General features: G+C 40.3%; 1 protein-coding gene across 2 annotated transcripts in view; it reads left to right on the top strand.

Moving 5' to 3' along the window:
* Positions 1–19,858, top strand: part of TMX4 (thioredoxin related transmembrane protein 4) — a 347,052-nt gene extending 327,194 nt beyond the window's left edge. The window contains exon 8 of one of the 2 annotated variants that reach the window (XM_085612644.1): positions 18,994–19,858. In XM_085612644.1, coding sequence (XP_085468770.1) covers positions 18,994–19,271 — 278 coding nt within the window. In that variant the 3' untranslated portion in view covers positions 19,272–19,858. The remainder of the gene's footprint in view (positions 1–18,993) is intronic. The other variant, XM_085612645.1, reaches the window with a different exon arrangement.
* Positions 19,859–20,405: the final 547 nt, after the last annotated feature.

The raw sequence follows: 20,405 nt of genomic DNA, 5'->3' as shown, positions 1-20,405 counted from the left end.
AGTCACACCTAAGCTCCATTTGTATATGGCTGTCTAGAGAAAATGTACACAGTTCAGCTGTCACCTATCTCAGACGTGTATTGGAGATAAGTTGCAGTCACATAGGGCTAAGAGTAGAATAATGCCATCTTTCTAAAAGTGACATTTTATCAGGATAGTGATAAATTCAACTTTGCCAATAAAGAGGACTTAGCACTACCATTACAATGATATGAAACATGACGGATCTACTCCTTCTCAATCAGGAATTACAGTTTATAAGTGTAATACAAAATTCCCAATGGTACCCTATGAGAGAGATATGCTTTACAGTAGGGGTGGGCGGAATTTGCGTAGTCGCGCTACGCAAAGCTCCGCAAAACGATAAAAAATCTCCGCGAGTACGCAGAAATTCCACGAACACGCGGAATTGCTTGTTCGCGATGCTTTTTTCCTGTTCGCGAACGCTGTTTGCGTGCTCGGGGGGAAATATCTCGCTAACACGCATTTTGAGAATGCGAACCAGCAAAAAATTACGCAAAGCCAAGGAACGCAGAATTTTGGGCAATTCCGCGTTCTCTTTCGGAACGCGAAATTCCGCAAGCGGAATGGAATTTACCACTTAGGCCTACTTTACAGGAGTGAAAAACTAATTTGGATGTTTTTCACTACCAGGACATGCAAAACTTAAAAGTAACTTTTGATTATGAGGTCACCCTGCCCTATTGCCTACTTAGAGCGTACCATGGGGGTGACTTATATGTAATAAAAGGAGAGTTTAAGGCATGGCAAGGGGTTTTAATTGGCAAGTCAATCAATCAATCAGGGAATTGTAAGCGTGCTACTCACCTGTGAGGGTCTCAAGGCGCTGAGGGGTGGTGGGGTCCGCAGAACTGTTAGCCGAAGAGCCAGGTCTTGAGAGTCTTCCTGAAGGTGTTCAGGGATGGGATGTGTCTGATGTCTGCTGGGAGCTCATTCCAGGTCTTGGCCATGATGTAAGATAGGATCTTCCACCTGTTCTGGCTCTGTGGATGCGCAGAGTTTCAGCCAGTGCGAGGTTGGCTGATCGGAGGTTTTTTTGGGTACGTGGAAGGTGATTCTGTCATTGAGGTATTTGGGTCCGGTGTTGTGTAGGCATTTGTAGGCTTGGGTGAGGATTTTGAGCGTGATTCTTTTTTTCACGGGGAGCCAGTGGAGCTTTCGTAGGTGTTGGCTGATGTGCTCGTGTCGAGGGATGCCGAGGACGAGTCTGGCGGCGGTGTTCTGTATCGTCTGGAGTTTGCGGAGTAGTGCCTTGTTTATGCCGGCGTAGAGTGCGTTTCCATAGTCCAGTCTGCTGGTGAAGAGTGCGTGGGTGACTGTCTTCTTTGACTCAGGGGAGATCCATATGAACATCTTGCGGAGGCTGTGGAGGGTGTTGAAGCTGCTGGAGGCGACGGCTTTGACCTGTCGGTTCATGGTGAGGGATGAGTCGAGTATGATGCAGAGGTTTCTGCATCAGAACTGGACACAGAGGCTCTGCAGTGGCAGGCCTGAGAAAAACTCAAAGTGCTACTTGTGTGGGTGGCACAATCAGTGCTACAGGCCCACTAGTAGCATTTAATTTATAGGCCCTGGGCACAGGTAGTACACTTTACGAGGGACTTACAGATACATTTAGTATGCCAATTGTGGAGAAGTCAATCAAGCCATGTTTTAGAGGAGAAGCACATGCACATTGGCACTGGTTGGCAGTAGTAAAGTGCTCAGAGTCTTAAGGACTACAAAAAGAATTAAGCATAATTGGAGGCAAGCAGGCAAAACGTTTGGAGGAAGACTAGCCTGAGGCTGTCAGATCTAACACCTAGGTTTACCATCAGGCTAAGTCATATATTACTTCTCATAATCTACAACCTGGACAAGGCTGGAAGCAGTAGCCAGGAAGGGCTTTATGAGGCAGTTACTTTACCATGATGTGCCACAGCAAGGGAAAAAGCTCAGAGTGGAACGAAGCAGAATTTTTTGCCCACCCATGGTGCACACTCACAGGGAAATCTTGAAAGTCCTACTTTTATCAAACTGCTGAGAAAGCTCTTCCTGGTCACTTTTGAAAACTTCCATATTCCCAGGTCAGGCTTCTATGTACCAGGTCTCTCTCTAGTCAGGGCTTCTGCAGTGCATGGTCCTCTATGGTCAGATGGCCTTTATTGGATTCAGGAGACCTTCTGCTTATTGTGTTCCTGGAACAGGCGAACAGGAGGCCATCCACTTGACCCTTAGAGAGAAGTTATAGTCCTTGGATACCAGCAAGATTCAGGTGTCCTCGAGTCCTTATCTTCCAGTTTCCACTAGGGTCTTCTTTTTTCGTATGTTGTCTTCCCAGGTCCGGGTGTGTTCTGGAGAGGTGGCGGTGAAGTGACAGTCTTATTCTGTGCAGTCAGCAGTGACTGAAGAATTTCCTACACCCAATGAAGACTTCTCTCTAGCAGTAATTGTATCTCCTTATCAGCAATTCCACTTTGGTTGACTGCAAAAACTGCCAGGAACATTAAATCCAAGATGCCCATCTTTGGATGCTTGGAACTAGAGAGTATAGATAGAATTGCTCTGGGAATGGATAGGAGCAGGCCCTGCCAGCTCAATTGCCATCTGCAAGTTAAAATATTGAGAGGCTGTCAGGAGTTCTTATCGCCATCCCAGATGGCTAATATCTGTAAAGTGGCCAAGACAGGAATTGACAACACCACCGCCTTCCTGGACTAAGAATTCAAGCTCTTGTTCTCTAGGAAAAAAAGAATTAATGGGTATGAACCCAACTGGAATCTGTCTGGGAGGCAGACTGGCTCTAACCACTTTTAAGAGTTTCCTTTCTACTAAAAAGATCAAAAATCTGTGTTCACTACTGAATTAGATTTTTGTAAATAACTTGAAAATACATTCTTTGCATTTTTCTAGCATTTCTCAGGTGCAGATAGATCATAAGAACTTTAATCAAATAAATTACTGTTCGTGGAAAATGTAGCTTTACCTACACAGTGAAAACAGATTTGGGCCAAAAATAGTATCCAGAGAACGTCAAGAAATCTAGATTGACTATACTGAAAATGCAATTTAGCTACAGTAGTAATATGATTCCTGGGGCGAACATTCCTTGCATTATTCCTATTGTGGATGCTATTACATTTGGTAGTGTTATTAGTGTTAACTACCTATAAACAACCCCTCAAGACTGAGAATATTATATTTGGTGCCAAAGTAAAGCCCAAGGTTTAGAACTTAGGTGTAATGTTTGGCTTTGATTTGATTTGCGGTCTTCTAAAAGCAGTGTCTGTAGCTGTTTCATTTTACTTGTTTCCACTAAAGTGCCAAACAAAGGCCTATCTTTTATCATTTCTTAATGATTGGTGTAACAGTTAATTCCAAGTTGCTTTTTGCAAATGCTTACCTAGACATTGAATAAATCACTTACACAAAGTTCAGAATGTAGTAACTTGACTCAGTGCTAGACTCGTGGAAACTGGAACAAATCTCACAAACCAGCAGGTCACTCCTTTGGCTTCTAGTCAAAGGCAGAATTTACTACAAACTGGGTTACCACAACACCACAGTACTTGATTAGTAATATCCCACCATCCCATTCCATAGTATAAAAGATAAAAATATTAAATATCAAATGTTTTGCTGAATCCACTGAGTGAAAATTAATTCCAAAGGAGGCATAGCTTTTTCAGTTCAAGAATTGGTTTTACTGCTTTAAAAAAACACTCAAGCCACACCTGTTTTAAGGTGATTAATGAGACTGGTACCAAGCGACCTTTGTGTATTTTATATTGTGCATTATAGATCTCAAGATAGCTAGGTAAATAAATATGTAACTAGATGAATTGCTAGATAGACACTATAGCTAAAGTTACTTAATGTTATTAAAGTGTATTTTTAGCACAATTACTAATACCACAAATTGTCTTTATTATTTTCACTGCTGTGTCATCTACTGTTTCTGGTGTTACTAACAATACTGCTGCTACTTCTTGTACTGGTGCTAACAATATGTAAACTACTAGTTGATATGCGGCTACTAGAAAGCTATTACTTACTACAGCCACTATAACAATGACTACTGCCACAATAATATTACTTCTCTTATCACGTTCATTACTGCCGGAGTACCACTATGATTTTTAGTCTTAGAGTTTCTAATGTTTCAGTCTGATATAAAAGTAAAGGCACATCAAAAAAACATAGGACAATAAACCTAGTAATGAAACCACAGTTATTTAGTGAATTAAATTCTCAGAATTGCCTTACTGATTCCCCCAAATTCAAATAATTCACCATTTCTCTATGTGGTCAGTATATGCCTCCCAGGTTTGCTGGTGATTGATTACTTTTTACTGGTGATCCAATTCTCTGTGAGGATTACTTTACAAAAAGTGCTTTTGGACAGTGCCTGCCATTTATTTATTGTTTCAGCTATTAACCCCTTCAGCGCTGGGCGAATTCCGCCGCGGTGCTGAAGGGTTCGAGCGCGGGCGGGCTCATGACGGAACGGTTCCGTCATGAGCACAGCTCAACCGTGGCTCATGACGGAACCGTTCCGTCATGAGCATGGAAGGGGTTAACCTTACATTAATTGAAAACCAAAATAAATAGCATAGTTCATATGTTTAGAACATACGCAATGTAATCCGATGAATAACATTATGTGTTGTAGCACATAGGCATGATCTTTCGACTAAAAATGGAACATAAAAGACATGTGCCGGAGACATAAGGGGAGCACAAAGGGCACCCGCTAGCGCTACATCGACAATGACAATCAATTAGTAGATTGGTGCAGTGCAAGGACTTCTAAAGTGCTAATGCAAAGAGCCAGAAAAACATAATAGATAAAATTGAGTACAATTCAGTCTAACAACAGGTCCAACAGCAACAAGGACAATCAATTAGTAGATTGGTATAGTACAAGGACTAATTATAGTGCAAATAACAAAAAGACATAACAACATTATAGATAATATCAAGTAAAATTCAGTCAAGCAACAGGTCAAGAACCTTCAACACTGTGCAATAATGGTTATAGGAACAGTAGCTATAGGTTGAAATCCATAGGGGGCATCAGTACAAAAGAATTAGTTAAAAACAAAAGAAACCATACATCTACTCAATGAATAAATTGGAGATAACATCCCATTGAAATGTGCATGTAAACGAGGACATAGGAGGTATTCTGACATCGATTGCCCCTCCAATATATGTCATCCAGTTAACTTGATACCTGTCACTTCATCCCTAATTCTGGAGGGTGCCTATGACCACGCCACACACAGAGCTCTGTAATACATGTCCTTATTCTTCAGCATGCAACTGTTAACTGAATGCACTATGTCATAAATGTTATTGACCACACCCAGACACACCTAAACACCACCCAACTGATTACGTAACTTTGTAACGCATCCACCGAGGACCACTGGGGAGCGACTGCAAACAATCACACGATACTACATCTCCCCGTTTGTTTAATAAAAAGTATACGCAACATATATACATTAGACTTCCCAAATGAGCTGTCAAGGTGTTTGCACCAATCTTCCAGATCGAGTCATACGAGGAGAAGAAAATGCATCTGGCATCTAGTGTAGATGTAGACTTAGGCACTCTGGTGGACTTGTACTCACTTGTGATGTCTGAAGCTGATGAACATCGAGGGAGATGCTTGAAATGTGATGAGTCTCTTGTAATGGACTTTCCAGGAAATTGAGTAGTCACCATTTGTCCTTTACTTGTCACAACTCTCAATGGATCAGCATCAACCAGAGCATCAGTCTTGTGCAGCCATTTTTGTTTGACTAGGACTTTCTTAACAGTAGGTAACAATTTTGTGTCTTGAACTTGTTCATCCCTGCTGTCAATTTTGTGTTTTGTACTTGGTAGTCATTGCCTTTAGGATTTCTTTCTATATCGATGATGGTCTGTGTTACGCTGAGGCACAGTAGCCCTTTTTTCAGCCTTACCAGTAGGCTTCTGGCGGACTTTCTGACTGTGCTCCTCTGTCAGAAATTCACCTTCTTCAATGGCCTTCTAAGAGCTATTCTTTGACTCAACATAAGCCAACCGTTGACTGTTCTTGGAGCGCACATGGGAAGCATGAGCAGTTTGCTGGACCTCCGCAAACTCTCAGGGAGAGCAGTCTTGTTCCTTCATGGCACGTATCCCCTACATGTTTCCAGTTGTTGCATCCTCCCTAGCTCTGGAGCACACAAATGACCACACCACACATGGAGCTCTGTAAAACACATCTTTATTCTTCGGCCTGCAACCGTTACCTGAACGCACTATGTCATAAACTTTATTGACCACACCCAGATACCTCCCAACTGATTATGTAACTTTTTAAGGAGTCCGCCGAGGACCACAAGGGTCCTACTGCACATGATCACACTACAATACCTAAAACATTGGGCAATTGTTTCAGATATGGCCAAGCAGCCCTACCAATATCGTTGGCCCCTTTTGTCCATGCGTCCTATGATTTGGCAGGTAGAGAATTAAATTACTAACAAGCTACATTCTCATGGTTAAAAAATGAGCTGAAAATAAAGATTGATAGATAGATTTTATTGCGCAATTATTTAAAATCATTGCAATTAGCACAAAAAAGTATTATTCATTTTCCATTTTCTGTTAAATAGAGTTCGTTTTTTGGCATGGCTAAAGTGATCTTTAATATAAAGTGTAGATTTTATTGCACACATGAATTTTTACAAAACGGGCGGCCAACTGGGCCGAGTGACCCTTCATGCACTCCTCTAGTGCCTCTTGGCATGCCCGTACATTAAGGATGCGCAATATGGGATGCAGCCAAAAAGTTTGCACGATCTCACAAATACATATGCCGTCGATAAGAGTTTCTTCTTCTTTGCCACAGAAGCGACACTTAGAGGGCGCGTCTTCCTTGTACCTCTGGCCAAACTTATATGCCATCAGGGTGATTAGACCAAAACGTAGTCCAATTAAAGAATAAAGGTTAGTCTAAAAATATTTCTGCATGGATGGTGTTTGAATTCTTTACTTAAGGGCCTTGACCTTGTGTTGATGTTTAAATGACATTCCTCACATATGATCTTCGAGTATATCATATAAGTATGATGTTTAGAAATTGATTTTTTCCATGTCCCCCATTATCTACAAGTTTGGAAACCTTTTGTGAAGTGTTGTCTTATGATATGCTTTGGTTACTGTACAGGGAATCCTAACCGAGCCCCTCTGTGTTGAATTAGCACAGTAGGGAAAGCCTGAAGAGACTCAAGTTGCTTCAATGACTTTAGAAATGTGAACCTTCATTGAGCATGGCTGAAGAGCACTGGAATCTATTTGTGATGGGTATTTCTATTATAGATGGAAACATGTAGACATTGGCCACAAAAGATATAGCATATTTTGGGGAAGTGCATGGCAAGGCAATATGTGCAGAACTCGTTTTAAAGCCGAAGCGCAATCCCTCAACGTTCCTTTAACTGCACATAGTTTTGACGATGTAAAGATATGCATTTGTATGTGTTTTTTTTAATTTAAAGCAGAAATGATGCAGATCAATTGCAAGAAGTGGCAAAGATGGAAGCATTGGTACATGAGACCAAAAATATGTGTTTGCTAAATGAACTTATAAGTGAAATACTGCGGGATGACTTCAACAGATGCTCATAATATTCTGTGTGCAAAAAATAGCAACTGTGTGAAGACAAACATGGGAGACAAAGGGACTCCATCAGTTTATGAAGGTTTATTTGAGGACTTACTATTTTCGTTTGATGGAATTTGTAAGGACCTTTTTTATTGCAATTGAAGGAAAGCAATTCAACAATGACAGTGGAATGGAGTGAATCACAGTTTTAAGCCCCAAGATCTCAATTCAGAGTACTGTTTTCCAAAGGAGACATCAATAGGTTTAAATTTCCTGAAGACATTCTGCCTTACTCCCACCTACATTTTTCTCCTCATAAAATCAAAAAAGGTAAAAAATTAGGTCAGAAGTAGTGGAAAGGAGAAAGATCTATAAGGAAACCCTCAGTAATAGCAAAAGAAATTGGGAGTACTCCCATTGAACGGATATGAAATTAGCTCTGGAAAAGAGATACAAGGTCCTTTTGGCACATCTTGGGAAATGAACATACATCTTCAAATGGTGAACCTAGGACCTATGTTCCGCTGGAAGTTTGGGAAGATCATGTTGGAAATGTATATGCCTATCCCAATGTACCAACTTCCCCAATAAGTAGTCTGGTAGGGACTCCTTCCCTTGATGGAAAAGCTACTATCATACTTAATTACTGGTCTTTTTCTTATAAAGACACTGAAGCTTTAATTTCGCTGAAAATGGTAAAACCTCCGGGGCCTGGCAAGATCCTGAGGGACCTCTACATATCTGAACCCACTGTATGACTCCCTTATATAAACATCTTATCAAATGCCATAATTGCAGGTTAGAAAATCCCAGAATCTTGGAACGGAGCAGAAATGTGTCCCACCCATAAAAAAGGGAGTAAAGATAACCCCACAAACAACAGGCCTATAAGCCAGATTGACACCATAGAAAAAATGTCCTGCAATGTATATTTAAATTGAATGAATGAATAGTTGAATTTAATGTCCTGACTGATTTATAGGAAGGATTAAGGCCAAATGTAAGTGCACATGACCAGATTTTCCACATTCAAACACTATGCTGCAAATATATCCCCCTTAAGCAAGGCTGCTTTTTATTAGTTCCTAGGAATCTACTCTGGGAAGAGCAGAACTGTGGCATGTCAGAGCATTTATTGTCAACCTTTATGAAACTCCACAAAGGAACCTATGCTTAAGATAGAATAATCAGGGGTGCTTACAAGAAGGATTCCCATAAACAAGGGTGTTATACAGGGTTGTGTCTTGGCTCCCAATTTGGTATTTACATCAGTGGGGTGGTTGACTGACTGAATACGTGTCAAAATTTCACTCCTAAATCAGGGAAGTTATTTCTCCCTGTGTTAAGGTTCACCGATGACACCCTGATGGGGGTGTAATTATTGCTACATCAATTCTCTCACTTCTGCTCTCATCGAGGTCCTGAGGTTAACACAGGGAAAACTATATATATGAAGAATGCTGGTAGAGGGAGTTTCTTTGGAGACAGTGAAGAGCTTTGGCTACCTAGAAATAAAACTTGCCGGCACCCTGACCTGGCAAGAAAGTGTACTGGGGCATACCCAAATAACCCTCCCACGCCTGGGTAAGGAACATATAATAAGAACAAAGAAACAGGGCTAAGAGGGATCAATCTCGTTTATTTTAACTCAAGAAACAATTAATTTTCTCGGTACAACTTATTTCTTATAAGAAACAATTATTCATCATAATTTATCAGGGACGAATATCTCTTGGTGAACATCAGAACACTTCAACACAAAATATATACAGATTTGCACAAACATGAAGCAAGACAACAACCTCTATTTACAATATCATTAATTCATATGAAATACAAATACACATACAGTTTATGTACACAACAAACTATCAAATATCAATTCCCCTAATCATGGTTCCAAATCAATGTATACTAGTTATTTATAGTAGTACATTTGGAGGAAATCCTTTTTGGCATCCGAGGTGTTACTCCTCTCCTATTGTTTTATGTGTCTGCCAAACAAAAATAATTCTTGAATCAACACATTTAGTGGATTCCTCCTACGTCAAAATGTCGACGCGTTCGCGTTTCAGCCTCCAACTATTTGGCCTCTTCAGGACGGGGATAACAAGCTATCTACAAAAGTGGTATGATAAAATGACAATGAATAAATAAATAACAACAACTAATATATGTCACAAGCTGTCCCAGATTAGCCCATGCAGTGCTCGAAAGGGCCACACGTGAAGGATTCAGCGGAAACACCGGAGCACTACCTTAAATCCCGGAAAAAACAGGAATGTGAATTTTACTGGTTCAAACCCGGCTAAGTGCGACAGCGAAAATTAATGAGGGGTGGTGCGGGGGCGGTAGTGGAACACTTCCTAGAAAACGCGAGACCCACCACCAATAAAGGCACTCCCAGAATGATTAGTACCTGGATCAAGACTGGGCAGATATAGCAGGGGCAGTACGTCAGACGAAGTCTTCTCAGTGTCTCAACACCCTGACCTGGGGCAGACAAACGTAAAATGATATTACAACAGAGATTAATGCTAGTTGTTAAAAGGCATATTGCTACATCGTGTTGGCAAATTACCCTTCCATGCAAGTTTACAGGGCAAAAGCATTAGGCAAGGCTTTAGATGGGACTGAAAAATAGGGTTATGGGTACATGGTGCCCCTTAAGGTATGTGAAACTTCATTTATAAGATCATTGTTTAATCATCCCAACAATGGCCTTTTGGTTCCACTTTGTTTCGTCGTATTCTTACACCGGGTCAACCATTTGGCAAATCTTATAGCACTGTTGTATCGGATAACAATTGGGTCTGTAAACAAATTTGAACCATATAGAGGTCTGTTAGAGATCTGATTTGCCTAGACATATATTGGTCTACCCCTTTGCTCACCTTTGTTAGAGCATGGCTACTGAGGCTACACTGTGGGGAATTATGGGAAAACCCAGAGACTATAAATAGACACTTTAGATTGAGGGCGAAGGTTTTTACCGGCAGAATATCAGGGAGAAAGTCTGGATTGAACAGAGATAGAGGGCTAACTGACAAATTTCAATCTCATAAATACACTCTAGAATGTGAGTCCTATATGAATAGAATTGTACCATAAATCACAATGTACATAAAATTCAGAATATGTCTTGTGCCAGTCAATTGCTTCGCTGATAAATGTTCGCGAAAAATACAAAAGCAATGGAGATCTGTCCTGCTTGATTGACATCAAAGGAAACTGAACATTTTTTTAATTCTTTTATCCAGCCTGTAGTGCCCCTAGGAAATAAATGATTATTTCTCTATGCATTTTGATAATTGTAATACACATTTTGGAGGCGATGAGGCTTTTGAAAACAGGCACCTCGGAAAACATTGTTTTCGCACTGTCAATATTTTTCATATGGGCATGGTCAATACTCTGGTGTGAAACACAATTTTGATATGAAGCACTTCACTTTCTTTATGGATCCTAGATGCCATTTTGGGTGTTACGTGATAACATGTATTAGTTTTTCCATTTTTAGGTCTCGCATAGGGCAGCGCGCATGCGCTGTCTCTCCGAGACTTCTAGTAATTCATATAGCGATGGTAATCCCGCCTCTGTTTGGCTGCTGCTTGTAATTGGCTCATTTACGATTTCCGGCCTCCCTATTGGTTGCTGGTCCGATGCATCACTTCCGTTTTTATCGGAAGCAGTACTGACCAACTACAGTTTCATACGATGTGGCTGTTGGTTGTCATGTTTAGGGACTCCTTGTTTATTAACATGGCGCTCGCATTATTCACAGCCGCGCAATACCTATAATGTGCACGGCCGCCAAAAACGTTCATTTATTAACATTGCGCCCGCTTTATTCACAGCCTCACAATACCTATAATATTCTCAGCCACGCAATACCTATAATGTACACGGCCGCAGAATACTTTTCTTTATTAATATGGCGCCTGCTTTATTCACAGCCGCGCTAAGCCTATAATCTGCACGGCCACCAAAAACTTTCATTTATTAACATGGCGCCTGCTTTATTAAAGCCGCGCAATACCTAATTGTCTGCGGCTACTACCTCACAGCTTAAATAGCACTTTAGTTGGTTCTCGGCCTGTGCGGCAGCTCATAAATTTGTGGGGAAAAAAGCCTAATACCCCAGAAAGATAATCATTCAATCCAAAATTGACCGCATCCGTCATTTACCTTTTTTGTTTTCACTCTATAAATGAGTTTGGCTATAGTGCAAATAACGTAAATGAGTTATTGGTATAGATCATTAGCAAAGTACTCACTTCTTGCAAAAAGCCATGGCACATTAATCTAATGAGCATTCTAATTTACTGCCCAAATGAACATTATTTACAGCGGCGGGGTTGCTTCTTTTATGACATCGTGGAAGATGGAAGACCTCCCAAACAGGTCCCGGTTAACACTTGTGCAGAGCGGAATTCCCAATGCAATTAATACTCTGCATAATTATGCTGGGGCCCAATTTTCTTGTTTTCCATTTATCTCCAAGAACCCACTCTGGTCGATTGAACCTTTATACTTGCCCAATAGCGTGGAGTGAGCAAACACAATTATCAGAGGATATTTTCCGCAATTTGACATAATTAAGGACTCAAACTCAATTTCTATTGCTCTCGAGATTTTATTATCAACATAAACATCTGCAGATATAGGCACCTTAGTACAAGGCACAACAGGTAAATGGGCACTAACACAAATGCTACTCTACGAAGAATCCGCATTCGACTAAATATAAACAAAAGTACAGCTTCTAAAAGCATGAGGTAGATAACTACCAAGCCAATGTCAATATTAGGAATCATTAATCAAAAGCATCTCTGTCCCTACTCTATGCTAGATGACATCCCTGCTTAACATTCCCTTAAGACCCAAGAAATCGTGAAAAGGTGTCAGAAGTGAAACTTCCTAAGAAGTCTTCACTTAGAGAGAGCTTGATCTAAAAATACTCCTTCTAGCTCCTCGCTCACCTCTTCTCTGCTCAACCCACGGGGCGCTGTCCCTAATACAAAACCCCTAATCATAGAACACGCCCTCCAGCACACCTCCTCGACCAGGTCTTCTTCCAGTAATTTTCCATCCAGACCTGTCCATCCTCCATCGTCCATCAGCTTGGCCTTGGGTCCCAGACACCGTCCGCACTAGGAGTTGCGATTGGCACATTCCAAAGTACTCCCATGTCTGGCTTCCCCCATAATTCAACTCTTAGACAAAGACCTTTTCCACTAACGAACCAACTGTCCTTGCACCTGCGGTGAGATCATGGGATGGAGAAATACTTCGCATCTTTTAACTTTACAATTTACTGCAGCCCAAAACCTCTACCAGAATAAATCATTTGCGGCCTACCGCATTCAGCTAACATAGGAAATAACAGGCCTTTCTTCTCAACGATATATGTGCATTCGGGCCTCTACTCGGTTAAACACGCTATTAAATCACATTCTAAGCATTAGTGCTTTTACTTTCATATACATGAATAAATGACATACATGAGTAATTTTAATCTTGTCACACGTTTAACCTAATGCATTACATTGAACGAAAACTAATCGTCATGCATTTTACTGAATACATTCACAATATGTTTTCACATCTCTAACACTTCTATGTTGCGATATAGCTGATACATTTCTTAATACATTTCGCACGACACATCTAAGTATACATTGATTATATGTGGGTGCCAACTAACAGTGAATATGATGCACCCCTAAAAATTTCAAAACCTTTAGGCGCTACATCAATTATACATGGCCTAGTGTTCCCACACCTGGGCTTCCAGGGTGCAGGAACACTCAATGCTATATTACCGTCCAGATAATCTACCCAGTCAAATTGCATCCGGAATAGGCTGCAGTGCACTTCAGTTTTGCGTGCGTGATTGGATCCATACTGAGTTCTAAGAAATCGAGCTCTCTTCCTCTCAGTTTCCGAAATGTCACCAGCAGGCAGGACTTGGAGAGATTTTATTTTTGAAGATTACTTATTGTTTGGTGCTTCTTGGAAAGCAGCATATTTATTTGTGCTCTTTTATTGTTTTTTTTAATGTTACAATTCATTGTATTGGCTCTCCATTTCAAATAACATAACTTTTGGCACAGAGTTAGATGCATCATGCTTCCATAAATAAGTCTCGATGACTTTACTTAAGGTGTACAGTAGCCTTTCAGTAAGTGGTTTTAGTGTGGTATCTAGGGGTGTGTGAAATTTGCGTAACTTACTTTTGTGAAAATTGCGCGAAAATATGCATGATTATGTGAACGTGCAAATCTGTCCATGTCATATTTTAGTGGGAAATACGTCATTGCATCAATTTCTGACACAAGGACAAACATTTAAGTGAGGGGAGCAGCAACATCTCAAATTGTGACCATTTGTGTTGTTCCATGCACTCACTGTAAGTTTTTCTGCACACTGTGCGTAAATATGCAGTGTGGCATAATGGTTTAATTTCAGGAATTTCATGTAACCAGCGTAATAAATTCCCAAAATTAGGCTGGCATAATTAAAATTTTTCCCAGATCAAGTGCTGTCAAGGTATCAAACAAGTTTCCCCTTTACAACCTGAGCTCAGGATTGGCAAGCTGGAAAATGGATGCAAGTCACTGTTTGCTCACGCAGAAGGCAACCTTAACAAAAACTCCTGTGGACTTGAAACCTACTGGTGTAGCCGCACTGTGCAGCCATGCTTCTGATAGCATCCTATCCTGATTTAGCTGGTATTTTTCCTGCTGGTCGACATTTTAGTAAGCGGTCCGTGTATCTATATTGCCTTTAAAATACATATGAACAAGCATTTGCAATGCAATAGGTCTCACAGTTACGCAAGTTTGAGCTATTGGCATTGTAAATGGCTAAGCCTTTTATTTTGTTTTTGGATTTTGAAACATAAATAAAAAGACATTTTCATTTACAATGGCAATAGGTTACACTTGCGTAATTGCGAGACCTATTGCATTGCAAATGCTTGTTTTAACTGTCATTTACATTTTTTACCTCAAGATACGTGTTATGCACTTTTGGAGTACATTTTATTTTTATAATTTTATTGATATAAATTTTATGATTGTATGAATTCTTGCATGCCTCATTGAGTAAATACCCAGAAATTGAGTATTTATGATGATGACGAAGATTTAAACATCATTTCAGAAGGAGATTCTAGGTACTATAATGAATATAGTAAATCCTTCATGTTAGCTGTAATTATTAGATGCAAAGGGCCCAGCAACCAGATAACGAAGTTCTACCTCCCATATAAGCGAGGGAAAAAGCAAACCTGCTGAATGAGCTGGATAATGGAACAAATACAATGTGACTGCTATTGCTAATCCTTGATTGGTAATCAATGTGGATAAGGACTGCATTATTACAAAAGCAATATATTTTACACATTTGTACATTTTTTATCTTGCAGATGGGATATTAGGTTGTAAACTAACGGACATGGATTGGGAAGAAGGATAAGAAATACAAATGTGTACTCTAAATAGCAATTTAACATATTACAACATATATAGGCACTTCACATTTTCACTTCCAATTTCAGACTAATGATTCAATGGATGAAGTAAGACTCCCTATTGTCATGTTAAAACGAAAGTCTGAATTTAAAAATAATTACAGCTGTTATAATTTCTACTTGCCTCTCTGGTGCATCATAGTAATGTCCTTGTATGAATTGGCAGGCCGTGTACTTGAATATTGTGAGCGTTCTATATAGTTTTGAATTTGTTAAAATCATTTGGTAAAGTTTGATGCTACACGACGTTCAGACAATGGTGGACAATGTAGATATGATCAATGTCAAAATAAAGCTGATCAACTTGCCCCCAGCACACTTAGGATGTTATGTTAAAGGTGATTTGTAGAGCGCACATTCACCAGGCGGTTTCTTGGTGCTGAGGGAGGACAGCAGTTGCATAATAGTGAATGAGTCTTCAGTTGTACGCCTGGGTAAATAGCCAGGTCTTAAGTAATGTTCTGAACTCGGTGTAGGAGTCGGTGGTGCGCAGATTAGAGGGGAGGGTATTCCAGAACTGGGGGGCCAAGATCATGTATCTAAGACCTCCATGTTTCTTTCGTTTGAAGCTGTGGGAAACCAACAGATTTTTATTTGAGGAACGTAGATCACAAGATGGAGTGTACCGCTGTATATTGGAGGCGATGAAGGCAGGGCCGCGTCCTGAGAGGGCTTTATGGACGGTACAGCTCAGTTTAAACAGGACAGCGTTGGGGTAAAGGAAGCCAGTGAAGGATTTATAACAGTGGGCTCACATGCCGGTGTTTAGGCTGACCGAAGATAAGCCTAGCTGCCTGATTTTGGACCAGTTGCAGCCGATGTAACTGGTAGGCCGGTATGCCAGTATACAGGGAGTTTGTGTAATCAATGCGCGAGATGACCAGGGCAAGAACCACTTGGTTTAGAGCTGCGGTGGAAAGGAATCTGCTGATATTCCAAATTCTTTGCTGAGCTGATCTGAGCCTTCATGGTTAGGTCGTTACTGATGACGATTCCCAGACTTTTTACTGAGCTGACTGGGAGGGGGGCTCCCTAATAGCGGTAGCCAGAAGTTAGAATTCCAGGGGTTGGCCAGACCACTAGTAAGGATCAACTCCGTTTTGTCTGGGTTTAACCTGAGTTGATTAGTATTCATCCAATCACTGATGAAATTCATAGTAGATTGGAAGCTGGACACAGATGATGCAGAGGTGTCAATGTTAAATACCAACTGAAGGTCGTCAGCATAATTAAAGACCATGACCTCTCTTTTACGCAGGGCCATAACCAGGGGGAGAACATACAGATTGAAAAGTAAGAGTGAAAGGGAAGAGCCCTGCGGGGCCCCGCAGGTCAATTTTTTTTGCTCTGCCCTGAAGATAGCAAGGCGCACCAATTGAGAGCGGTTGCTAAGAAAGGAAGTGGTCCATTTCAAAGACAGGCCCTGAATTCCGGCGCGGCTAACACGGTCGATCAGAAGATGGTGATCGACTGTGTCAAAGGCAGCCGACAGATCGAGAAGCACCAGGGCCTTGGTGGAGCCCTGATCAGCCCCCCTTCTCAGTTCATCCATAACTGCCAAAATAACGGACTCAGTAGAGTGTTCAGATCTAAAACCTGCCTGGTGAGAGTCCAGATAATGGGTCTGCTCTACAAAGGAGCTAAAACAGGTGGCAACATGGGTTTCTAAAACCTTGCTCAGATAGGGCAACAGGAAAACGGGGCGGTAGCTGCCAGGGGCTAATGGGTCTAGACTGGGTTTTTTAAGAATAGGGACAACTTCCGCCATCTTGAATAGATTGGGGACAGTCCCTTGGGCAAGGAAGTTGTTAAGAAGCAGTAAAGGAGGATCCGGACAGCGCGAAAAAATCTCCCGCAGGATATGGGGAGGACAGCTGTCTGTGGGAGAGCCCGATCCCACTTTTTGGAGTAGGACAAGGAAAGCATCTCTAGTAATGGGTGGAAATGTGTGCGAAAGTGAGGGGTAGTCGGGGGAGTAGAGGATTTAGGGATGCTAGCTTTGATGGTAACAATTTTCTCGATAAAAATAGTATTGAGCGAGTCACATAGGGATTGCGATGGAGCGGGTTTAGCAATGACTCGGTCTAATTTGGAGAGTTCGTCCACTATGGAGACAATGTCCTTAGCTTTATTGGTGGAGTTTAATATTTCAGCAGATGGTATACCATCCCAGTCAAATTGTTGTTTTAGGGCCAGAAGTCCGGCTGTTTTTAGCGGTCACAAACTAGGAATCGGGCCTTTTGCGACTACTTAATAGCCTTTTGCAATGTATTAACCCTATTTTGTGAGTCAGTAACCTATTACCGACTCATAAAATAGGGTTTGCGAGTCGGTATTAGGAAGGGGCTTTTCAAGGGAGCTTTTCCTAATAGCGAGTCACAGGGGTACGTATAAAAATTTTGCGACTGGAATGCATTCGCAAAACATTCATATTTTAATGACCCCTTGAAGGAGGGGGTACCCCGTTCGCAAACAGGAAAGGGTCCCCAAAGAACCCGCTCCCTTTTGAGAATGTGGGCGCTAACATTTTTTAAAGAGAAGGCAGTGGTACTACGGACTACTGCCTAATCTAAAAAAATGAAAAGGTAAGCTTTTCATTTTATTTTTGATGTGCATCAGGCGGCATAACAAAAACAAATGCCTTATTTATAAAGCAATCACAGATATGGTGGTCTGCTGGCCCCAGCAGGCTACCGTCGCTGTGAGTGCCGACCATTCCCAATGGTCGCAAATTGTGTTCGGCCTCATGAATATCAGTGAGGCAGGTCCCTTGAAACCCATTTTGGAATCGCAAACAGTGTTAAACACACTGTAGTACATCGAAGTTAGAGATTTCCTAATCGCGAATCACAAATATTCACTATTAGGAAATTGCAAACCTGCAATTTCATACATCCGGCCCTTAGTCTCTACTTTAGGTAATCCTTATGTTTTGATATTGGTGTAGATACCGGAGTCTTATTAAGTTTACAAATTATGGCTCAAGTCACTTATATTTCCCTTGACCTCATTATATATTTTGCATAGTTTTTAGAAAAAAATGATGTGCAAAACAGGGATTTTTGTGCCGTGTTTGTATGAGACAATTGGTATGTTTCCACATCGATTTAGACATTCATCTATCAATCGTTTCTATTGCCCTGCTCTGAAGCAAGGAATTCAAACTTTAGCTGAGTCTTTTTTTCAAAATGTAATCAAATATAGGAATGTGAATAAAACACTTATCTTTCAGACCTATGTTTTCTACATTTCTTTCATTTAATTTTTTGGAAATGAAGGTTAATGTTAAAAGACATTTTGTTAAAAAGTAACAGAACCCTACTTCCCCCTCAAACTACAGCATATCAGAAAAACACACCCTCTCCCAAACCTTCTGGGCAAACTCAACAATTTTGTCCCTGACTTTATTTCCAAAACACAATTTATTGTCATTCCAAATTCTATGGGGCAGTATATGTTTACATGAAATGGGCCTCAAACCATAACATCAAAGGGATAAAAGGGAGCAGACTAATACTATTTAGAGTTGACTTGAATCCAAGTGACCAGCTGGGGACCCTGTAAGTGATTTGTCTCTTTCACAAAACGTTCTTCACTCATCTTTTCCGTACTTGACCACTAATAGAAATTCCCTGACATTTAAATGTTGATCCAGTTAATTCGGTGTATCAGACAGAAACTAACTAGCTCTTTATAATTAATTTTATACTTTAACTGTACACAATTGGAGTATTTATTCTGTGTTATGCATTCATGACAAACGTGTAAGAAACACAGACATTTTCAAACATTTTTGTTCTTTTTTTCTCAGAAGAAGTGAATGAAAAAGAGAATGCGGAGGTGTCAGATGAAGAATATGAAGAGCAAGAGGCAACTCTGGATGAAAAGAAAGACTTATCAGACGTTGAGGATGAAGAAAATAATGGAAGCGACAGAGCCTCTGGTGAAGACTCTGCTGCTGATGAAGGTGGTTCTGAGGCTGGGGAGCAAGATGAGGATAGACCTGAGCAGCATCCAGCTGATCCTGTAGCAGAACCAGAAGGTTCTGTGCGACAACGCAAAGTCCCAGTGACAGAAAATGAACAATAGAGTCTTTGATTAAGTTTATTGTTTACATGGACCAAAGAAAACCTGCCTGTTGCCCATCAGATCTGCAAATGAAAATAACAAACCAGCTGTTGATATTATGGCTTGAAGATTTATTTTCTGAAGCTGATATTTTTTAAAGCTTCTGTTTTTTATCAATACCTTTGTATGTTTCTGGAATTTTTCTTAGCCTTGACAATCATCCTCCAAACTGATTTATTGGTATAGTGTTGAAATTATATAGTGTTCTGTTTTTAAGTCCCATTACCATACATAATATATTTTGTGTTATAGATTTGCAAAACTAAGTCACATTTGTGTTAGTCAATTTAATTTATGTATTGGTTGTTATTGAAGTCTACTGCAAAAGGCAGAGCCCATGTCTGACTTATTTAATTTGAAATGCTTTTTATGCTTCTGCCGCTCCTAATGAAACTACCTTTACGTTATACTTTTTTGGGAATCTGTTGCAGCTTTGATGCAAAATGGTCAGACAAGTTTCTTCACTTGTTGAAATTATCAACATACATTGCTAAGCTTGTCCGTCGTGCCCTTTTAAAAAGAAAGAATAAAGCTTTTTCGTTTTTTAATAATGTGCAATTATAGCTTTTCATATATATATATATATATATATATAAATATCACTTTTTATGTGTGTGTATGTATCTATTGTGTGTGTCCTTATATATACATATATATACATTTATGCATATATATATATATATATATATATATATATATATATATATATATATATATATGTACGTATACGTATATGTGCTCCCAAAACGAAATACCACTCACGCTCTCAGAAAGTTTCTGACGCAGATACACCAGACTCCATTTCAAGGAATTTGGGGGTTTATTTCAGTCATAAACCCGCCGTGACGCATTTTGCCACCGTAGCGGCTTGTTCACACATACATATAAATAAATATCAAGCAATTAGTCCTCACTGTAAAAAAGGATTACTCAGAAATGCCTGTATACAATGTAATAGGTGTTAAGATCTGGCTTCCCTGAGGTGTTTCAGCCATAGCCATCGTCACGGTTCAAGCATGAAGCAGAAAACACCATTTACATATACTCATAGTAAACAGTGTAAACAGACTGTTATGTGTCACAGGTCCCACAAAA

The sequence above is a fragment of the Triturus cristatus genome, chromosome 6, assembly GCF_964204655.1.
Source record: "Triturus cristatus chromosome 6, aTriCri1.1, whole genome shotgun sequence".
Lineage (NCBI taxonomy): Eukaryota > Metazoa > Chordata > Amphibia > Caudata > Salamandridae > Triturus > Triturus cristatus.
The sequence above is the reverse complement of the archived record's forward strand: the minus strand, read 5'-3'. Positions and strand labels throughout refer to the sequence as shown.